The 23,018-nt window shown below is 31.5% G+C and overlaps 1 protein-coding gene across 1 annotated transcript; it reads left to right on the top strand.

Moving 5' to 3' along the window:
* Positions 1-3,729: 3,729 nt before the first annotated feature.
* On the top strand, positions 3,730-13,248 carry LOTGIDRAFT_152345 (hypothetical protein; the record flags this gene model as incomplete). The annotated part of the gene is made up of 11 exons (XM_009045784.1): positions 3,730-3,750; positions 3,833-4,021; positions 4,220-4,487; positions 5,261-5,462; positions 8,977-9,081; positions 10,488-10,744; positions 10,966-11,093; positions 11,337-11,447; positions 12,703-12,819; positions 13,005-13,164; positions 13,211-13,248. The coding sequence occupies 11 exons, from the start codon at positions 3,730-3,732 to the stop codon at positions 13,246-13,248; spliced, it is 1,596 nt and encodes a 531-aa protein (XP_009044032.1).
* Positions 13,249-23,018: the final 9,770 nt, after the last annotated feature.

Below are 23,018 nucleotides of genomic sequence, written 5' to 3' on the forward strand. Positions count from 1 at the left end.
CAAAAAAACGAAGAAGATAAAATCCAGACCGAATGTGATAGTTTGGTTGCCATTTTGATTTTTCTCAAATGCGTCAGAATCTATTCAGAGATAACGGCTTATCCGATTTTGTTGATTTTGGTGTCAAATGAAAGAAAATTAAAATTAAAAAAAAACTGTGGGAGCCGATTTTTGAATTTCGCTTTTGCTTTTTTGCAATTTCCGATTGAATTTTTTTGAAGTTTGAAGGCTCATATCTCATGACCTTGACCGTTGATGACCTTGACCTTTATTGGGTCAAAGGTCATTGACCTTGGCTATCAACTGATACTTTCATATTCGACTTCTGACATCTACTTCCGGTTGTATGGCTGTCTGAAAACAGCCAAATTCGCAACTTTGGACTGCTCTAGCACGTGCCCTAATTAACCTAGAGGGTTAATTTTTTCAGATTCTTAATGTGCTCTTCATACTCTTTCTAACGATATATAACATAAGTTTTTTAAAGCAAAATTGAAATTCGTACTTTTTTTAAATTTGAGTGTTTTTTTACAATGTTTGTGTCTCTTTGAGCTTGGTGTATATATATCTTATGACATATTTGATGTGGAACCTTGATATTTGGAATACAACTAGCCACTTTGAATATGAATTCACCTATGACAAACAAATTGGGGTGGGCACATCCGGGTTGAATCACTAATTGTTTACATTTTGGGGCTGGGGCATAACTCGCATAGGATGCGTGGCCTTTTGGCCAGTATGTATTAACAGCTCAGTTGTTTCAGCTTTATAGTTCCAAAAAAGGAACGGGTTTTAACATTTGGATATTTTCATTTTTCGATTTTGACCTTTTTTGACTTTTGTTGACCTATATCTTTTGACCTCTATTATGTAGGAACTTGACATTTGGAACATAACGTAACATTTTGAATATTGATTAACTTATTCAAAAAAAATTGAGTTGGGCGTGGCACTTCCGGGTTGAATTACTCATTATTGACATTTTTGGCCAGGGGTATAACTCACAACGTATACATTTGTTCAAAATGGAACTTTTTACACAATTACCTCATATTTTGAGCCACTTTGTCTTAGAATTTTGGTTGTTTCCGCTTCATAGTTCAAAAAAAGGAACAGGTTTTGGAATTTCAAATTTTCAATTTTTGACCTTGACCTTTGTTGACCTTGACCTTTGTAGGATCAAATGTCATTGGCATTGGCTATCTATTTATACTTTTATATTTGCTGTCCTAAGTCAACTTCTGGTTTTATAGTCGTGTGCAATTAGAAATTTTGATGACGTATATCTCTTGATCTTGACCATTTTAGGCCTTCTCCTTTACAAGATCAAAGGTCATTAACCTTGGCTATCTGCTGATACTTTCATTTGTGAGGTCTGATGTCTACTTCCGGTATTAGAATCTTCTAAAAAATAAAAAATTATCAACTTTAACTTGTTCTTGCCCTTGACCTAATTATCGTCGATGGTTGATTTTTTCGGCGTCTTTAGCATATTGCTACATTTGCAAAGTCCCACTCTGTGCCACGAGTGGCTCTAGTTAGGTATCATTGATTTGACACATCATGACATGTTAATTTATTCAAAATTTATAATCAGAAGCTTCAGGTCATCCCTTTTAAACTAGAGTTATCAGTTTTTACCTTTTGAAATTTAAACCTAACATTATCCATCAAAATACACATTCAGACTGCAAAAAAAAGGGTTTCATGATTCAACTGATTTAAATGGACATGCCTAAAGCAGAGTTGTTAAATAAGAACACTCATGCAAGCTTCCTTTACCATTCCCTAGTTACTGAAGTGTTCATACTCATACACTTCAAATCTAGTTTTATAAACTTAATCCCCATAACTTTGACTAGCTTTCCTGATGAGTAATGGAAACATCATGAGATGAGCTCAAGTCAACTACTTATCTATGACTTGATGAACAGAGCATTTTCTAATCAGAACAGAGCATTATCAAAGTTCAGTCGACTCATGATGTTCTCTTCCAATTCTTAACATATCTATTGATTTTCAATCTGAGCCACCCTATTATATGTATATTTGAATTGTGATATTTGACAAGTTGGGTGAAACCTGGTAATTTGCCACTTGTACAGGGTTGTTATCTATAATGGTTTTATTCCACCTGTAAAACTACATTATAAACATTGAAGTAGTGTTTATAACAGAACATAGAACAGATTCAATGACATATCTTTGGATGATTTATGCCTTATGTTATACTATGTTTTTGGGTTATGATTGCCAGATTTTCCTTACAGCATTAGCATTATGATCAAAGTTCAATGTAAATATACAAAGCTCCATTTTGAAATTGGTATTAAAACTCTTGAGTTAAATCTTTGAATTAGATATGTTAAACATTTCTGAACGACTATTTCTTTCTGAAATAAAAAAAAAGAAATTTCCACAATAAGGTTATATCATATAGATTATACTAAAAAATAGCTGTAGTGCTTCAAGGTCTTCCAAGACAGGTAAAAACAGTTGGGTCATTGAATTGTTGAGATACATATACACTATAGTAAGAGGATACAAGGTAAAATAATCAACAATCCTGGATATACAATACAATACAAAATACCAAGACAATATTATAATGTGAACTAGAGCATTCACTAGTTTTAATTTAAAATACACATTACATTATAGTCAACTACTACTCAGAGTAGTTAATAACCAGATCCGTTTCTACATACCATAGTTTTCACTAATTTCTATGCATGACAAAGTGAACTTTGGTTTTATAACCATTGCTAAAGGCTTGCATTTTTTGAATGCACAAGGTAATGTACTATTTAGGTCAATTACAAATTGATATTACAAGAGGAAGGTCAACCAAAATATGAACATCTTAGATATATGTACCGATGTATTCATGTTTGTCTAATTCTATATTTCTATTTCTATTAAAGTAGTAGTATATTCTATTGCATGTATGGTTTTTCGCTAGTAGATTTTGAAAATTGAACAGAAAATGTGTAATTCTGCTCACCAAACCCATTGTTGCATGACATTAGTGATTGTTTCTATGGACCTTTGTGAAATTGAAATTGAAAATATAGAATTAGACATTACAATACCTTAAGCTTTATTTTACCAGAAACAACTTGTCTACATAATAACTTTTAGAAACTGTATTATTATGAATATGATTTTTGAATACTTCTGTCAGTTAAGCATTCAATTGACAAAAATTAATAATGCAAGGTTGAAGTTCCCCTGCCACAGACATGGGGAACTAGCTGAGCTATTTCCCTTGTCTGCGCTTAATTTTTAGTGAGATTTCTACCTCAATAGGCTGTGAAGAAATTATCTATCCTGTTTGAGAGCTAGAAAAATCCCCACTTTTTATGGAATGAGAGGTATTGTCAAGTATCGGAATACACAACCTCGCGATACAATACGCTTATTGTGGCATGTCGTATTGCGATACAATGATTGACAGATATATCGTGCCAGCACTATACCAGTATGAAATTCTTAATTCAGTGGAATTCCAAAACGGGAAATGAGGCCATATTGATCAGTCACATGATAGTGAACGCGCAATAACGTTCTTTGATTGGCCGAATATTATCTGGTGAGACAATAGCTCAGATGAGAGCTCTTGTCTGCGATAGAATGAGTAGTGAGAATGTTCCTCAGCCTCTCAAAGCAGGAAGCTCAGCTTGTTCCCCTTGCGTCTGTGGCAGGCTTTGGAAAAATAATTGAAAAATGATAGCAGTAGAAAGAAAGGTATGTGTTTGTTTGTCAAAAACATGATTTGTTGGTTTGTTTTTATAATTTGATGTTTAAATTATATATAATTTGATTACAGGATGAACCACCACCACCTTCCCTACCTTCATCATCTCCTCCTGTACAACCTACAGTATCACCAAAAGTTGAAACTTCACAACCACCAGCAGCTATTCAACCACAACTATCACCAACTGTACAATCATCAGAATCTAAATCACCAGATAACACCACACCATCACCCTCTATAGATGCTACAGATATTAAGGTGAGGTTAAACTGGTATATTTAGATTATAGTGTCCACTGTTGCGGTTTATTGTGGATGCTTTTCAGACACCAGAAGCGTACCAATGTGATTTTATTGAAAATATTTTTCATATTACATGAATGGTTATTTGATTTTATTTATCGTATCATGAAATAAAATATAAAATAGATCTGATGTTTTCAATTGTATATTGCAGATGAGTCCAAAGACTGTTTTAGCTCATAGAAAATCAGGAAGTGTTGACAGCACGTCATCATCAGACCATTTCACCTCAAGTGACCTTAGAGTGATGCCATCACCACCATCCTCACCGCGTACAATGTCACCAGGATTATCAATGTCACCTGGTATGTCACCATTAGCCTCACCAAGTTTAATGAGAGGATCATGGTTAAGTGGTATTGATATTATACCACAAACATATGAAAAAACAATCAAGGTGAAGAAAGGAAATGACCAATTAGGTGAGATATTTTTAGTTCTTCAAATTATTATAAATATAAGTCGCTCCTTTTTATTTTCTGGGTTTGTGTTGATCAACCTTGCCCGTTAATTTTTTTTAGCCTTTTTATCCATCCATAGTGATCAATATTCAAGGCCAACATCAGTATTAGGTTAAAGGGACAGGCCCGCCATTCATTTGACCAATCGTACCTTAGGAATTTGTTAGCTTATCTAATTAGTAATAGTGTTAACAGCTTACTGTCGAAATTTGAGCATTCAAATCCATATTTGTCCAGATTCATCTGTGTTCAGAAGTTAAAAAGACGACTGGTGTTTTCTTGAGACTGACAAATATATATAAAAAAGACATAGAAATAGCAAGTGAAGCTTTTAGTTTGAGGTATTTTCAAAGGATTTTTGCGATTGTGTACATCTCTTGTACTTCTGATGAATATTTACATATTCAAGGATTATGTACATCTTTAGTACTTCTGATGACTATTTACAGCCTTGAATATGTAAATAGTCATCGAAAGTACTAGAGATGTTCATAATCTTGAATTTCAAGGTCCAAAATCAACCCCTAAATATGGTAAATCTGTCTCATTAATAGATATTGAAAATTTTTGTGGATTTCCATTGGATTTTTCAATGGATTCTTTGGTAATGATAAACCTGATACAAGATAATCAGTAGTTTGTAAAAGAATATAACTTTGTGTTCAAAGTCAGACAATTTTATCACCTTTCCATAGAAAATCAATTTATAGAAATTTTCTGTATGTTTTTTACAGGAATTACTGTAGAATCTGTAGATAAAGGTGCTAATGGAACTATTATAAGGAATGTAACCAAAGGTAGCGCTGTGGCAAAAGATGGCCGTCTTATACCTGGTGATTATATTGTTTCAATAAACAACGAAAGTATGAGAAAAATAACTAATGCTCAAGCTCGAGCTATATTACGGAGGGCATCATTACTCAGCACTGACATCAGGTAGAGTTTCTTTAATTTACCTCTAGATATGCCAATATTTACTTTGAATTAAGTACAACAAAAAACACAAGGAGTATATTATGGTATAACTCACTTCTTTAATAACAAGAAGTGAGTTATACCATAATATACTCCTTGTGTTTTTTGTTATATCTACTCCCCACTTCTAAATGTCGTTCAAATCTTATTTGAATTAAGTACATTTAGGTATTTTGTGGAATAGGACTAAAAAGAACTCTAAAGATCTAATAGCTACTATCAGTTCATATAGACATACTGTACTGAAAATACAGCTCAACTTTTGTATCTAATGTAATGGTTCAAAGCATATCTTTCTAAGCTTTCATGATTATATATTGGTGCAAGATTTCATATTAACACTGTGGATATCAGATACATAAAATTTGCAAAACGAATGTACTAAACATATAGTGATAATAACTGACTGAAGTATATTAGCTTATAGCTTCAAGTAAATCTCATAGATATTGTTTTTTCCACTTCGACTTCTGTACTTTTATAATGATGATATCTTCATGAATCATACACTTCCTTGAAAAAAAAGTCATTTAAATGCCTTTTTTATTTCAACCCTTTGAACACTGAGTGTTAATAGAATGAAATGTCATTTTAACTCAAAATGTATGATTCTAATATTATTGAGTGATGTAATGACTGCTTCACTGGCCCGCTCAGGTATAATGTATGTTACAGTACAGCTGCTACTAGTGATGAAAGGGTTAATTGAGTTCTCTAAAGTACCTAGTTTAAAAAGTAATTGTGTTATGAAGTCAAATTGAATGAAATTATGAATTTAGACAGGGATTGATATTTGATTATGATCTGACACTCTAGACGTGACAGAGTAACCTATTTCTTCTCTCAAGTTTCTATTACTAACATACTAACCTTATGTTCAATTTGATAACACTGAAACCTCCTAATAATCACTTTATCAAGCACTACAACTGTTAATACAGGATTTTCTTGTGAAACTAGTGTCATTACGTTTTGTTTTACACATGAGTTTAGTATTTTGCACAGAAAATCATTATAACTTGGAAATATTATTTCACAAGATCATTCTGATCATTTGAGAAATATAATAACAACAAGAAAATCATTATTTTTATATTGAAATATTAAAGAGAATATATTTCAACCTGAGCCCATGTTGCAACTATTCACAAAAAAGCACTTACTCTTATTAGACTGTCTGTAGACATTATTGAGAAATCAGTTTTGATTATGCCTGCTTATGGCGGCCAATCAGTTGTCTTCAAATTCAAAATCAAGTTAATGTGTTAATTGCCCTAGATATCTTTAAAGCATAGAGATTTGAGATTGATAGAATAATGTTTAAAACAACAGATTAGAATCTGGTTGATGCACAATGTCAGTCTATAGTTATGATTTGTTCAGTATCTTTTTATGTTGGTCAGAATTTGAGAAAGTGTTGTACCTCTGTTTGATTTTGACTGATTTTCGTAAAACTTAAAAATGTAAGTTGTTTTGATGACTGCATGCTGAAATGTTCATAGTATTTGGCAGCAGTCAATTTATACTTTCATATTACTCTGGATAATTTATAATGAATATCGACAGATTCAAACCCTTAAATATTTATATGACAGTCTTTAGCTAGAATTCTTTAAACTGAATCATATCAGAATGAATATCAGGATTCTGTAGAAAGAAATGTCAGTAGTAGAAGATGTTCAGAATATAATCAACTTCCAGGAATCTGTAGATTTTATAATATAAACAATGGTCATTAAGATACGTGTCAGTAGAAGCAGACATAATTCATTTAGCCCCAATAAGACATGCTAGAATTGCTTTCAAATTACTTGGCTTGACCAATCTACTGAGTTCCCCCACGAGGCAGTCTTATTACAAGCAGAAGATTTTACACCACCAACTTTCTACACTTACAGCTTTACTAGAGAGTGAAGGTATTGATTTTCACACCAGCCAGAAAATGGTGGCATGAAGTTTGGCAAGTCTATAGTTGATATACAGATCATGTAATCAAAAGTGACTAAATTATGTTGGGAATAAAAAGATGGAGTACATGTCATATCCTTTTATAGTGTGCTCAGTATTTTTAAGGATTTACTATGGAGGGATATAGTTTGTTATTGTTTCATATTAACTGGTAGTATTTGATTGATGAACAGAAAGGAAATAAACTATGATATTAATATAGGAAGAAAGTGGGATATTTTAGCTTATATAGGATTAATTAATTAGATATATTGATTACATCTCAATATTAACTCTCCTGACATAATCTACTAGATCCCGGTATTTGTATTAATTTGACGCTTGTCTGAATTTTTGGTATCCTTAATTCTTGATTTTATCCTGAATTCTCACTTCAAAATCAGTCTATACCAGATCTTTTTTTTTTGACCATTATATCAGGGCAATCTATGTAAAGGTATGTTTCATCTTAATTGAATTTTATATCTTTGTGCGGAAAATTTGTTCATTTAGTGCATGCATTCTTGATATCACATTTGAAGTGTGTATAATAAGAGTACAACCTTAGACCATTTTCAGTTCAACTAATAATATTCACTTATTATGTAATTTTTTAGCGGGTATTTTAAAATGATAATAAGATATTGAGATAATTGTATTATTATTGCAATGACTATTGAGAGACATTTTCTTCTGAAATCTACTGATTGTGCTAATGATAAAGAAAAGTTATATATGTATTCAAGATGGTTTTATCAGAGGTTTACTGTTGTATATTTAGTCAGTATAATTTGTTAATTGATACTATCTTTAAAATCTAGAACTTGAAAGTAAAATTATACACGTTACCTCAAATTCTATATAGCTAACTAACTTTATCTTGATACCACCAATTCTAACATCTCGTCATTTCATTGAAGATCACTTTAACCTTTCAATATATTAAAAACTAGTGTGTATACTGGAGGAAATGCCAGAATTTTGTCACATTATTGATTATTTACAGAGAATAATGACATTTTATCAGAAATTTTAATCCAATTCCATTATTGTACATTTAACAGTTCTACTATCTTAATTGCATATCTCATGAAATATAAGGAAGTCAGATTCCTACAGTATTTTTATTTAAACAAGAAATCCTGTAGCTAGATAAAGAAGTATTTTGTATTTTTGGCAAATTGCTCAAATTGTAAAATTACAGTATATTCACACATCATCAGAGCAGTCATTCATATTGGTAAAAAAGATTGAGTGAAATTTGGTGAGGACTGGAGAAAATATTAAGATTGAGTGATTATTTATTGGGTTTAAGAAATCTATGGAACTTCTGATTGCTATAGACAACTGATATATATATATATGTTTTTCTAGACAACTGTCTACAGCAATTAATGGCATTTGAAAAATTCTCTTGAGTCAGTGTGGTAAAATAATTTACAAACATTCTTAGATGAGAGTGAAAAAGGTTTATATTATGTTCTTATTGGTATGAAATAATGAGTGGTTTATTATTTGATTATTTCAGTGTAACTTACATATCAGGACCAGATGCAGCGAATCATCGTGAAACCATGAGTAACCAGGGTGCAACATCTAGTCCTTCTCATCATTCCAGTATGCCTTCTCCAAAGTAAGTTTTTAAGTAGTAACTCATTTTTATATGTTTGCAGCAATTATGCTTGTCAGTCAGTCATCGGTTCATATTTGATAGTAAACTCTCTTGAATATACAGTTTTTAACTGACTTTGATGATGGAATGTTAAAAATGTTGTGATTTTCAACTGATTTTCATAACATATGGTCTGCAGGTATAATCTTAATTGGAGGTATATGTTGAAATTCAACAAATTTGGAACATTTTCGTAATTTTTCCAAATTTGAATGAATCTTTTTTTTATCAGTTACATGATTAAATGACTGTTCCTCTCTTTGTCACAAATTCTGTCATTGAGCATTATATTGTTGACCCTATTTGTTATTTTAGAATCAAACTTTTTTTTATTGTCTGCATAGTGGTCTTATGATTTCAGAATGCTTGCAATATTTTGACAATTAACATACTTTCAATAACATTGATAGTGTTTCTTCCTCTTCATCTCTCTTGATATGTTTTCTAGCAGGCTTTAGTTCTAAAGTCAGCGTGTATTTCATCATTAATTTGCATATTTAATATTGTGCTGGTGTTTTCTACTGAGAAATTACAGGCTACTTTTTAATTATTGCTATATTTAAAACAGGATTATTCCTTTAAGTGTGGATATGCTGACAAAGTGAAAAAATATCTAGTCTAATTACTTTCAAGTTTCAATTTGTGCTGAGTTGCAATTTCGAAAGAATTCGTGTAAGAAATTTGGAAGTAAATTTGAATATAGAAGGAAATGAAGAGATGTTGTGGTATTATTTGAAAGAGTTCTGGTAGAATATTGATCTCCTAGCTAAATTACACGCTACAATTTAAAGATATTTGTCAAACTTTAATCTTATCATACATTGATTTTATTGATGAGAAAACTTCAGACATGGTTGATTATATTGATTATAAAAAAATAATATTCTATCCAGTATGATGGACTAGGATTAATATAATAGAGGTTTATTGTGGAAGATTTTAATAGTGTACTTGACCTAGTCCTCAAATTCTATTGTATCACACTTACATGAATGTGGTCGGTGCCAGATTTTAATCAAAGTCACAGACACTGATATTATTTGCTGAAATGATTTTTTTTCTGAGCTTTCCTTGATCCGATTTTTTTTATTATTGCAAAGCAAACATTTTACTGTATCATTGATAAAATAGTTAAGCTTGTACAAAATGTCTAACTCTAAATCCATATTCATAGTAAAGACACTAATATTTGACAAGTTCATGATAATTTGAATAATCCTAGACTGCCAGGGATTTCTAAGAGTAAATATATTGTTTTAGAAACAACAACAGTTTTAAGTCTGTTTGTGGACATGTCTCTCCAGAAACAGTCTTTGAACATTATTATTAGATCTTAAGTTAATGAGATGTTTTTTTCTTAATTTCAGTCCATCATTATCACCATCATCAGCTATGCTTGTGTCTTCCCCTCCCTCCTCCCCATTAAAGGTTGTGTCTACTTCAACATCATCACCAACACAAATTTCAACAACTGATGTTATATTAGATGATTTAAACCAACAGATATCACCCCGACAAAAATCATTAAAAGCAGATGGATCACCCGCAGTACAAGCGTGGGGTTCACCAAGATCTGTAGAATTAATAAGGGAACCTGGTAAAAGTCTTGGAATCAGTATTGTTGGTGAGTTCTCAGTATAATATTATTAATGCTGTGATTCAAGACCATCATGAATCTTGTATTATTGTATATTGTATTTGTATTCTAGCTAGTTGTATTCTTCCTATTAAAATTGTCAATGATTGATGTTCTACACCATCGACTCGTTCACAAACACAACAATTCAAAAATATTCAATGACTTAGCATCTATTCTAATACTTTTATTTGTGATATGGTTTGTAGGTGGTCGAGTGGATATGTTTAATTTATTAGAAGATCATACAATATCTGGTATCTTTATAAAACATGTACTGGAAGATAGTCCTGCTGGCAGGAATGGTACTTTAAAAACAGGCGATAGAATTCTAGAGGTAAATTATTATCTTTAGTCTAATTCATAAAGCATTTACCTTTCTATACCAAATGGTTACAATTTGAACATGTTCAATGTGAGATAAGAAGTTGTGTTGAATTAAAAAAGAGTTTTAAGCAAAATCATTGTACTGTTTAGTTTTTGTAAGATGTCATGATGAGATGTAAGATGAGGTTATTAACCTACATGTACTATTATTAAAAAGTCCTAGATTGACATGTATTATGGTTGGTTATTGAAGGTGAATGGAGAAGATGTACGCAATTCAACACACGATGAAGCAGTAGAAGTAATACGCCATGCCACCTCACCAGTAACCTTTGTAGTTCAAAGTCTTTCTGATTCTGCTTGTGTAAGTTTTCTTGACCTTTTATAAATGCGATAAAATCAATATGGAAATGTTGAATTACAAGTTTAAAAGTTGTTTACTTATAACTTAGGAATGTACTAAGACACAAAACCATATCCAAAATGGCAACAAAGAAAATATACAAGAATTAAAATGCCAAATCTAAGAAATTTGAGTGAACATTTTGTATGAATTCATACAAAATTGGTGACCTTTGAATTCTTTCTACTCTGATATTGAGAGTAATGAACTTTAAATTTTATGACTGTAAAAGATGTTTTTTACTGAACTAAAACCAGACTACGTGCAGAGTTTAATAATGTGAAATCAATTGAAATAATTCCAGTACTTATAACATCAATGTTAAGTGTTCTGAGCTTACTTATTGGCAAAGGAATTTACTTTCCTTTTACATTGTGTTCATTCAGTCCAATGTACACATGAGCCATCAGCTTAATTAGAATTTATTCATATAATTTTCCTAAAGGTGATTGTATCCGAATAGAAGAAAATTTATGTCATATTTCTTAATTTAAAAATCAACATAGTTTGATAATGTCAGTCTCAAATGATCAAATGCTTGTGTGTGCTGGAAACAAATACTTCTGAGTAGAGTTATATTTCTTTATGCATGAGTTAGATTTGATTTGCAATGATTGACCAAAGTTTCACATAAATTTATCAGAGCACGAAAACTGATGGCTTAAGTGTGTCCCCATCTTTCAGTGAGTTACATATGACATTGAAAAAGCAGTTACAATGCAATACTATCTTTGCTTTAAAACTTCACTTTAAGATGGAAATAGTTTGGTCTTGTTCTAATCAATAAACTATTCCAGAGTTTGAGAAATTTACTACTTGTAACAGCCAATGTCACTGTAATTGAACATGGCTGATGTAAAAAATGACTATTTTAAGATTATTTTATCCTGAAATCTTAAAAAAATCATTATTATTGCTTTTAGAATATTCTTAAAAGATTACTAGTTGACCTTATGCACTAAATGTTATGTAGATTTCTTAAACTATAAGAGTGTATGGCCAAAGGAAATTCAAAATATCTGTCTATACTCTATTTGTCCATTTTGACAAAAGATAGTTATACACATGATTCAAAACATAAACAATAGCACATTAAGTCTATTTTGATTCAATTTTAGCCATATAAATCAAGATTATATTGTGTTCATAGCTCTACTATGCACTATACAATTGATAAAAACAACCAGTTTTGAACATTTTTTTCTATTTTATACAGCCTGGTGATTTAGAAGCAGCAGAAATCAAATCTGTTCATTCCTTTGAAGAAAGTCATCAAAGTGTCAGTGCTACCAGTAGTACAACTCAAGCTCAATCTACCCAGAAACCTTCAGTGGTAAGATATCACTCTTATCCTAAACCTCCTTTCAGTTGATTGGTCAATTTAATTTAAATTTAATGTTATTGAACAATCAGATTACAGAATTTGTTAAGACCGAAAAAATTTGTGAACCTTATAAATGTCAATCCTTAATATTAGCTTTCGATTATATGATACTGACTACAATATTACTATTACAGATAGAAGCTACAACAATAGTCTCTTCAACATCAGTACCCATATCATCAACAACACCACAAGAACCATCAACATCTAAAGAACAACAACCATCAACATCTAAACAACCTGTAGAAGCAGAAACTTATAGTGGTGAAGAAGATGAGTTTGGTTATTCTGAAAGTAAGTTTAATTTATTATCCATTATTATTTACATTTATTTTTTTAGCTTTTATTTTTGATATAGCACCTACAGTTAGGATCTAACGACAGTCCTCTTGAAATTCATCAAATTTACCTAAATCAATTACACCTGCTTTAACCAATCAAATTTTCACCCTCTCCAACGCTAGTTAGGTCAAAAGGTTAATTTGACAAACGTTCAAGAGGGTTATATAAAAAGTAAAAGCTAAATAATAAAACGAAACGAAATTTTGGTCTAGTTCTAAATTAAAATGTCAACAACATGATGTCATCTTTGTGTTAATTAGGAACTGTAGATTTGTTTATTTTTGTTTGTATATTTGATGGCTAGATTATCTGGATCTTTATACCTAATAATTATTATTGAAAATTTTTATTTTTTTATCAATTTTAAATTCATTGATATTATTTACCATATCACAATTTTCTATGTTTCATGGGAATCTTCATAATGTCAACATATTACATCCTTCGGCTTATACCTTGACGCCAATAGTCGCTTTTCTTGTATCATGTAAATTCAGTGATTTGATTTGATTGTACCCCAGCAATTACAACCAATCAGAGCCCATTGACAGAAAGACTGTTAACATTATGGCTTAATGTTTACAAACTTTTTGTCGAGGCCTCTGTTTGACTGTGTACAATCTTATCAAATCGCTGCATTTCCAAACTTCCATGATACAAGAAAGGTGTCTATTGCAATCAAGGTAGAAGCCAAAGGTCGTAATAGCTTGACATTGTATAGGTGGGACATAGGCTGATCTACAAACCCACAAATACAAACCCCCATGAATAAGAACAGTGCTGGAGACATTCCACTTAGGAATTAATCTATTGAGAAATTGTCTGCTTACAACAAAGGTTTTGAAGATTTGACTAAAGTTAGGTTAATGGAAAGTAGTTGGGATTGTGGTGATGATTGATAAAGTATCTTTTAGATTTAACTTTCCATACCATTGTGTTTATTTCATACATTCTGACCTATTCTTTATAAGTCTTCAAATACTTTATCTTTAAACTTAATAAACCCCATCCAAAATTTGAAATCCTTGGTCTGCCAATTCCAAAAACTTGATTTCTTTTGGCTTGAAAGCTAATTAAGGATATTGATGTGTTATTGATAATGGATTTCCTTACATTGAGAATATCGTCTAAGTGCCTCATTTATTCTCAAATGTCAAGGATTGAAATTGTCTCCCACACTTTACTGAACTTTCTTAAATCAATCTTATTCTTCCCTCTCTTTCTTACTTGGTAGTGTTTGCTTTATACCTGGTCTTTTGTTAAAATCTAGAATGGCCAGGGGAACCAAAGACTTAAGAATATTCTCTGTCTACATTTTAACTCTTTAGTCTAGGTTGAGGAAATAGATAATGAAATAAATCTGATTCATTGTTATATTATATGCTGCCTCTATTTTTCTCATTCACTGGCTGTTATTAACATTGGTGTTTGTAAATAATTACTCTTACTAATTGGTATGTTACTATTTGTTTGCCTCATCTTCAGATCAATTCAAAATAATATGTATATTGTATATTCTTATCAAAATATTAAAACAGTACCTAAAATGAATTGTTTATCACGTCATTGTGTGGCCTTCAGTGAGTCTGATTTTATTCAAGCTCTGTTTTGGAATATCTTTTCTTCTTCTATTCTTATGAATGATTACATTGCACCCAAATTATGCCCTAAAATCTGTTTATTCTTAAAGTCATGCTCTAAATAAATGTATTTGCGAAATTTTTATTTCTTGAAGCTGAATGAATAAATCTGGTTCATCTTCGTTTCGTGTTTTTGGTCAGTTGAATTCAAGGATGCAATAGAATTCTTATTACTGTGATGGAGAAAACATCAAACATCAGTAGCACCAGACTTCTTGATTGGTCTTGTTGGTCATAGAAGTTCAATAAAAAAAATCATGCCAATCAATATTTTAGTTATTGAATCAGTTTGTGTCTCAATAACCCCCTTGGTAAGGATAAAGATGCTACATTTCAACAAGGAAATAATAACAAAACTTGGTCAGTGCAAATGAATATTTTGGTTCATGAATCTGGCCCTTGATTATTGTATTATTGTTAAAGAGTGAAATAAATTGATTTGTTATATAACATAGATTGCCTTCAAACTGTAACTTTTAGTGCTAGTAATGTTGGTAATGAATTTATTAACATGAAAGGTTATTCCCATTAAGCTCCCTCTCATATTTTATATAGTCTAAAAACCTTGACTTTTATCTTCAGACTGTGTCTGCTTAATTATCTATACTGATATTTACTTGTAATCAACATAATGTTTAACTTTAGTTATGTTCTACAAGTCATAAATCACACACTATATACACTTGATTATACAGTATTGATACATTCCTGTCATTCTGGAACTCTACAAGACTAATAGTTATAGCTTCCTGTACTGGCATTATATAGAGCACTAGATTGAGTATTTATCACTGAAAACTGACTATTATTTCTTTTAACCCATCAATTTTATACTACTACATATTACTCAAGTGAATTTAGGTCATTTGCAAACTGTAAAAAAATTCATTTAGAACAATTTACTTTTAAGTCAGAGAATATATATTTTTTTTGTGGTCAGATTTAGACTATGTTGCAAAACACTTATAAAGTTTTATTTGCTTCATGTGTATTTCAGAAAGTTTTTCAGCATTGAAGAAGTGATTTTCCTTCATTGAAGAAGTGATTTTCCTTCGTATTAAATATTCATGACTAACTTCTGCAAAGAAAATTGATTTACATGCTTTAAGGGATTGTAAGGGGGTTTTTCTAAATTTTTATTTGTGTCGAATGGACACTGATAGAATCAAATTGCACCTTTCCAATTTTCAGTCGGACATATGTGGTTCTGACAATTCCACAAAAATTAAGTGTTTGATGAATTCATTAATCGCTAAATATGCATTTTCACATTAGGCCCTTCGTAATAAGTGACCTCATCAGACAATTTTTGTGGAATTGCCGGAAACGCAGACATCTGACTGAAAATTAGAATGATGCAAATTGATGTTATCATTGTCCCTGATACACATGAAATTTTTAGAAAACCTCTTTACAATCCCTTTAATATCCAATATAGTAAAAATCTTACAGCCTTGTAAAAAATCTATATTTTAATATGTGTTAGGTACAAGTTATTGAGTGTACAATCATATACATATAATGAATAAAGTATTTATGAATATAGTATTCTGTATAATTAGTGAGATATTAATCAAGATTGATTATATAACATGTTGTTTCTAAATGCTAATTACCTGCAATTAGTTCAAGTATTTTCCAAACATGACCTCAAAATTCAGTACAGAACACTTAGGCTGAGTATTTATTTGAATACCTGAAGTGGTGGTCTGCCATTTATTTACCATCCAAAATATTTAGACTTCAAAAGTAATTCTAATTAAATTTTATGTTTTCTTCCAAAATAGTAGTATTTTAATTACATGTGTTCCCTATAGACAAGACCATCCAATACCTACTTCAAATTGGGATAAATGATAGATTGGCAGATATGAGGTAGAATTGAAAAAAAAATTGGGCAAACTCTTCTGGTCTTTGCATATTTTACTTTTTTATTTCACTTCACTATTTTATTTATTTTGTAATCTCTGCACCCCTATATTTCAGTAGTATATAATTTATACAGAAGACAAAAATCTAGCATTATTCGATAAATTTGAGGAACCATTAATGAACTTCAGGGAATAAGGGGATTGTACCTCATGAAATTGATTTATGATCAAATTACAGCTATTTTTTGCAGTTCAATTTTATTTTGATGAAATTTAGCAAATAATAATACTCAAACCAGTCTTGGAAGACAAGTAGAGTTTAAACACAGAACACAGCGCAGTTTATTGTTATTAGTCTTGACCGAATATTACAGCCTTTGAATTGATTGAACATGAAGAAAGCAAAGATTCTTGACATTTAACCAATTCTCTTGTGTATATTGGATGACAGTGAATTGGGACTATCTTATGACTGTTTACTATCAAATCATTCCTCAGAAAAGATGACATGGTACGTTTAAAGAATTGCTGATGAAGCAATCTCTCTGATCCTCTCTAATATAGTTTGATTATTGGAGAATATCAAATCTTAGATTGTCTTGTGGCAGACAGCGTGAAAGTCAACTCACGCATTATCATGCAAATTCACCCCAGGAGGTCACAAGACATAAAAATATCACTGCATGGATTTGTCATTTTCTTTATGACAGATGGAATCATTTTCTGATAGTGTAGTTCCTGAAGGTTTATCCCGGGAGTGGTTTTCTAACCATATTTCTCAGTGCCAGTAAGATTGGTTTGGGCACTTTGTTGTGATTTTTCTGCCATTTAGATTTGGAAAATCAATAGTGTACATATACTGCTGTATGATATTGAGTTAGAGAGTAGAAGGATATGTACCGTCTGCTAGATGTCTGTAGGAAGGATATTATATTTCCATATAAAGTTTTATTATTGGAATGGAATTAAAAGGAATTCTGTCACAATAGGTAAATGCTAGGAAGTGAACATGATAAAATAAGGAATTTGTTAATCCATTATGGAAATATTGACAAATAAAGGTAGGAATTGAATTATTGTTTACATTTGTTTTTTTTTAAAAATGATCTGATTACAAGCATGTCTTTTAGGTCTTTTGAAGGTGGCTCAGTGAATTGAACATCAAAGTCATCAGATTTGATGTCTCCCTACCCTGTCCATTATCTGTCATAGTAAAATATCCTTCACTGCACACCACAATGCATTGTCAGTCTTCATATACTTTCATTTTTGACATTTTCAAAGTAAATTTGAAATTTGTTATTCTATCTGTTAAATTAGGCAATGTGCTTGCCATGCATTGTATATAATTTTTGATATAGTGAATAGTTTTTTTAACGATATTTTTTTGATCTTGTTTGAAATTGAGTACATTAGAACTTAAGCATTTATGTCAAAGGATGTTAGCTGCTCAATGAACTAATTGTGTTTTATTGTGGGACTTTGCTGAAAGTTTGTTATCGAAATGTCAATTCTTTTTTTTTTTTTTTTTTTTTTTTTTCGATTTTTACACATCTTTCTGAGCTTAGACTACAATAGTTGCAGCAACCTTTCAATGTTCACGAACCTTAGATATAGGCGACGATGTGCATAAATATATTTTGGATCTTTTTTGCAAAACCGGAAGTGCCACAGTTCAATATATGCAAGAATAGAAAATCGGCTCTAGAAGTCGTATTTTTCGGTCGATTTTCTTTGGGTTTGCATTTTTGGAATCTACTGTTAAAATCTGAAAGAATAGCAGTTTCAAAATTTCAAAAATCGAAAATTTGTCGCAGACATTTTTTTTTGCCAAATTTTGCATTTTTTTCATTTTTTTTCCTTTTTGTCTGATTAATCTGAAAAAAATTGAGCAAAGACAGTTTAAGAAAGTAAACAAAACGTTACAGTCAAATTTTCAATTTCACTTCCGGTTTAAACAGGAAATCGATGTTCACTTCCGGTTGAATATCTTCCGGTGTAATTTGTATAGGACAAAAAATTTTATGCTGATATGTAGACAAAGTTATGACAAAAAAAACGAAGAAAAAAAAATCCGTAACAAACATAAAACTTTGGCCGCCATTTTGATTTTTCTGAAATGATTCGATTTTTATTCAGACATAATGGCTCATCCGATTTAAATGATTTTGGTGTCAAATGAAAGAAGATAAAAAAAAAACATGACATTAGGAAGCCGTTTTTCGATTCTCAATTTTGCTTTTTTGCAACATCCGGTTGAATTTTTTCAAAGTTTGAAGGGTAATATCTCGTGGTCTTGAACTTTGATGACCTTGACATTCATAAGGTCAAAGGTCATTGACCTTAGCTATCAGTTAATACTTTGACATTTGACCTCCGACATGTACTTCTGATTTTATAGCTGTCCGAAAACAGCCGAATTCGCAAGTTTGGACTGTTCTAGCACGTGACCTAATTAACCTAGAGGGTTAATTTTTTCGGATTCTTAATGTGCTTTTCATGCTCTTTCAAGTGATATATAACAATCGTTTTTTAAAGCAAAATTGAAATTCGTGAATTTTTCAAATTTGAGTTTTTTTTTACAATATTTCTGTTTCTTTGAGCTTGGTGTGTATATATCTTATGACCTATTTTATGTAGAACATTGAAACTAGGAACACAACAAGACAATTTGAATATAAATTAACCTATGACAAAAAAGTTGAGGTGGGCGTGGCACATCCGGGTTGAATTACTAATTGTTTACATTTAGAGGCAGGGGCATAACTCGCATAGGATGCGTTTGTTCAAAAAGGGACTTTGCACACAATTACCTCATCCTTTTGGCCAGTTTGTGTTAACAGCTCAGTTGTTTCAGCCTTATAGTTCCAAAAAAGGAACAGGTTTAAACATTTGGATTTTTTCATTTTTCGATTTTGAATTTTGTTGACGTTTGTTGACCTATATCTTTTGACCTATATTATGTAGGAGCTTTACATTTCGAACATAACGTAACATTCTGAATATCAATTAACCTATGCAAAAAAAATTGAAGTGGGCGTGGCACATCCGGGTTAAATTACTCATTATTGACATTTTTGGCCAGGGGCATAACTCGCAAAGTATACATTTGTTCAAAATGGAACTTTGCATACAATTACCTCATATATTGAGCCACTTTGTCTTTAAAATTCGGTTGTTTCCGCTTCGAAGTTCAAAAAAAGGAACAGGTTTTGGAAATTCAAAATTTTCAATTTTTGACCTTGACCTTTGTTGACCTTGACCTTTGTAAGATCAAACGTCATTGGCATTGGCTATCTATTTATACTTTTCTATTTGCTGTCTTATGTCAACTTCCAGTTTTATAGTCGTGTGCAATTAGAAATTTTGATGACGGATATATTTTGATCTTGACCTTTTTAGACCTTCTCCTTTACAAGATCAAAGGTCATTGACCTTGGCTATCTGCTGATACTTTCATTTGTGAGGTCTGATGTCTACTTCCGGTATTAGAATCTTCTAAAAAATAAAAATTTCTCAACTTTAGACTTGTTCTTGCGCTTGACCTAATTATCGTTGATGGTTGATTCTTTCAGGGTCTTTAGCAAATTGCTACATTTGCAAAGTCCCACTCTGTGCCACGAGTGGCTCTAGTTTGTTTTGTTGTGAAATCTGATATGACTACATGGATATGAGATATTTTGTATATCATGACTGACTATTTTATAACTTGATAGGTTCAAATATTGTGATATAGAAAATTTCTGGAAATAAACTCTTTATAACGTTATAAAGTATCTGCTTTGAATTATTTGAAAACTGGCACATAAGGCCCAAGATCTAAGACGCATTGTGAGATATCGGTGTAACATGTAAAGAAATAATAGAGGAAATAATAGTACCTACAAAGGGGATTCATGGGCTAAAGAGGATGGATTTTTTAATTCTGACCCACCTCCATAAAATGTCACATAAGTGCCTTAGTGAGGTGAACCAATAGGTATAGGATTACATGAACAAATAAGCTGCGATTCAAATGTAACTACATTGGTCATAGAAAGTTAAAAGCCTTGAAAGAACAAATATAAAAAAAAGGATTAAATTACCAAAATCTTATTGTATTATCTTTTTTATGTCTAATATGTCAAAAATATTGTCATGATGATATGCAATGGTATACCGAAAGATGATATGAAAAATGCCATATCATATCTCCCGTTTTTTTTCTCATACAGTTTTTTTTATAATATCATCACATTGCCCAACTCTACTACATTCCTGTGTGGCTGATATCGTATATTCTGATAAATAAGACATGGACTTACTTCTTCTAGAGTCATTACCTAACTTACAGCTCAAATCAAAGAGTTCATAGTTGAGCTAATATTGTGCAGATTGATTTTGTCCTTTTAAGTGTCTCAGTTGTGTGTTACTTAAGGTGCACGCACACACGACGACGGACACAACACGCATGCGTTATTGATATTTAAGGATGGCGGCGCCCAGTGACACAAGCAATCCTTGAGGATAAATTTGTTGATTACCCCCTTGACACAGCGCTATCCAAAAAATAGCAACAGCCTTAGAGCAAACTGGTAAGATCTAGATTAATCAATTTGTAAGACCTACAAAATTGTTTTGGTCTTCTGCATTAAGCTCATTGACGAGGTATATTCCTTGCTGTTGTCTCCTTTGTATCCAGGCCTACACCATGTGTTGCAACAGCTGCACAAGGTCTGCAACGTCTACGACGTATCAATAACAACAATAACCCCGGCATTCCCTCCTCTTCGTCATCGCTTGAACTATCACTGTAGTAGTCAGCCATTTAGATTGATCATGTGACTGACCTAAGAGCGAAAGGCGTGTCGTGTACAGGGAGTAGTGTGGTGAGAAAGAAGCGTGCCATTTGCACACGCCAAATTCTTGATATTGATAACCAAAAATAACGTCAGTAGATGAATACAGATGATATATTTTGCTACCTGTGTTAGTAGAAATTTAAATATCTATTGTCACAAAAACAGAGGCTGAGGAGAATTTCAGGTTATAAATCATCCTGTTTATTTATTATTCCAATATTGGATTTCATGAATGTGTGAATTGAACCAAATTTTAGCTGGGGTTTTGTGGATATGAGATACAATTACTGTTGAGAATGAATAATTTGATTAAGTTTAACATTTTTTTCTTATTTCCTGTATTAAATTGGCTGTAAACTAGACTTGTAATTTTCTCTGTTATGAAACTTGTGAAAATATAATGATTTGTCTCCAAGTTACCAGAAAAATGAGTTTTTGCCCTTCACCAAATTAAAGAATCGCTCATATGTAATTTCTACCATTAAATTATTCTTAAATTTTTAAGTTATTGGGCACATTCTTGAAATAAATATCAAAAGAATGGCTTCTCAATGGTAATGGTACTTGATTTGTTATCAGATAGCATGTATGTGAATTGTCACATGAACCATTTTATCTAAATGAGAATTGAATAAAAGCTGTTTGGAAGTTTGGACCAAGTCCAACTAAACTTAAGAAAACAGTATTAGACATGACATTTTATTCAATGTCTCTCTTGATGTTTTATTTTTATTCCTGACACTGGGATTACTCAAAGTTTCAATGAAAATAAAATATAAGAGTTGGGCGTCTGGAAGAATAGATATAAAAAATTATAGTCAATATGGAAGGTCAGACTGAATAAGATATGTATAAAAAGCAATTTGATAGATTTTAAATCTATTCATGTTATCAGTCTATTGGATTCTGTTGTCAATCCTCTGATTTCCCTATTGGTAATTTAGTTGATCTGTCTAGGTCTTTATTTTACACTAATTTATGATATCAAAGTCAAATGAGTAACAATAGGAAAGATTATTGAATTTGAATCAGCACAATGGAAATAAGGTAAGCTTACATCCACGTCTTTCTTTTTTGCATCCTGTGCTATCAATTGCTTTTTCTGACAACTGTTTTCCAGATCATGTATAAATTTCATTTAAACATTTATGCATGTAATTTGGATGACTAGTACCAACCAATTCTACTTAAGGCCTCCACAGGCAAAACCATCATATTGGGTTTTGACATCGGTTTAAAGATAAGAACAAATTCTTTCCAAGTAAATATTCCAAAGTAAGGTTTGAAATTCTTTTGGATTCAATTCTTTACTGAAAAATCTTACTCAATTCTGTACCATATATATTCATCAAAATATGTAATGGCACGCTGCTTTCGTCTTGTTATATGCCCACATTGTAATGATGAGATCTTAGACAAGATTGAATTTGACGATCTTTCGAGGAGCGTTTTTG

The sequence above is a fragment of the Lottia gigantea genome, assembly GCF_000327385.1.
Source record: "Lottia gigantea unplaced genomic scaffold LOTGIsca_1, whole genome shotgun sequence".
Lineage (NCBI taxonomy): Eukaryota > Metazoa > Mollusca > Gastropoda > Lottiidae > Lottia > Lottia gigantea.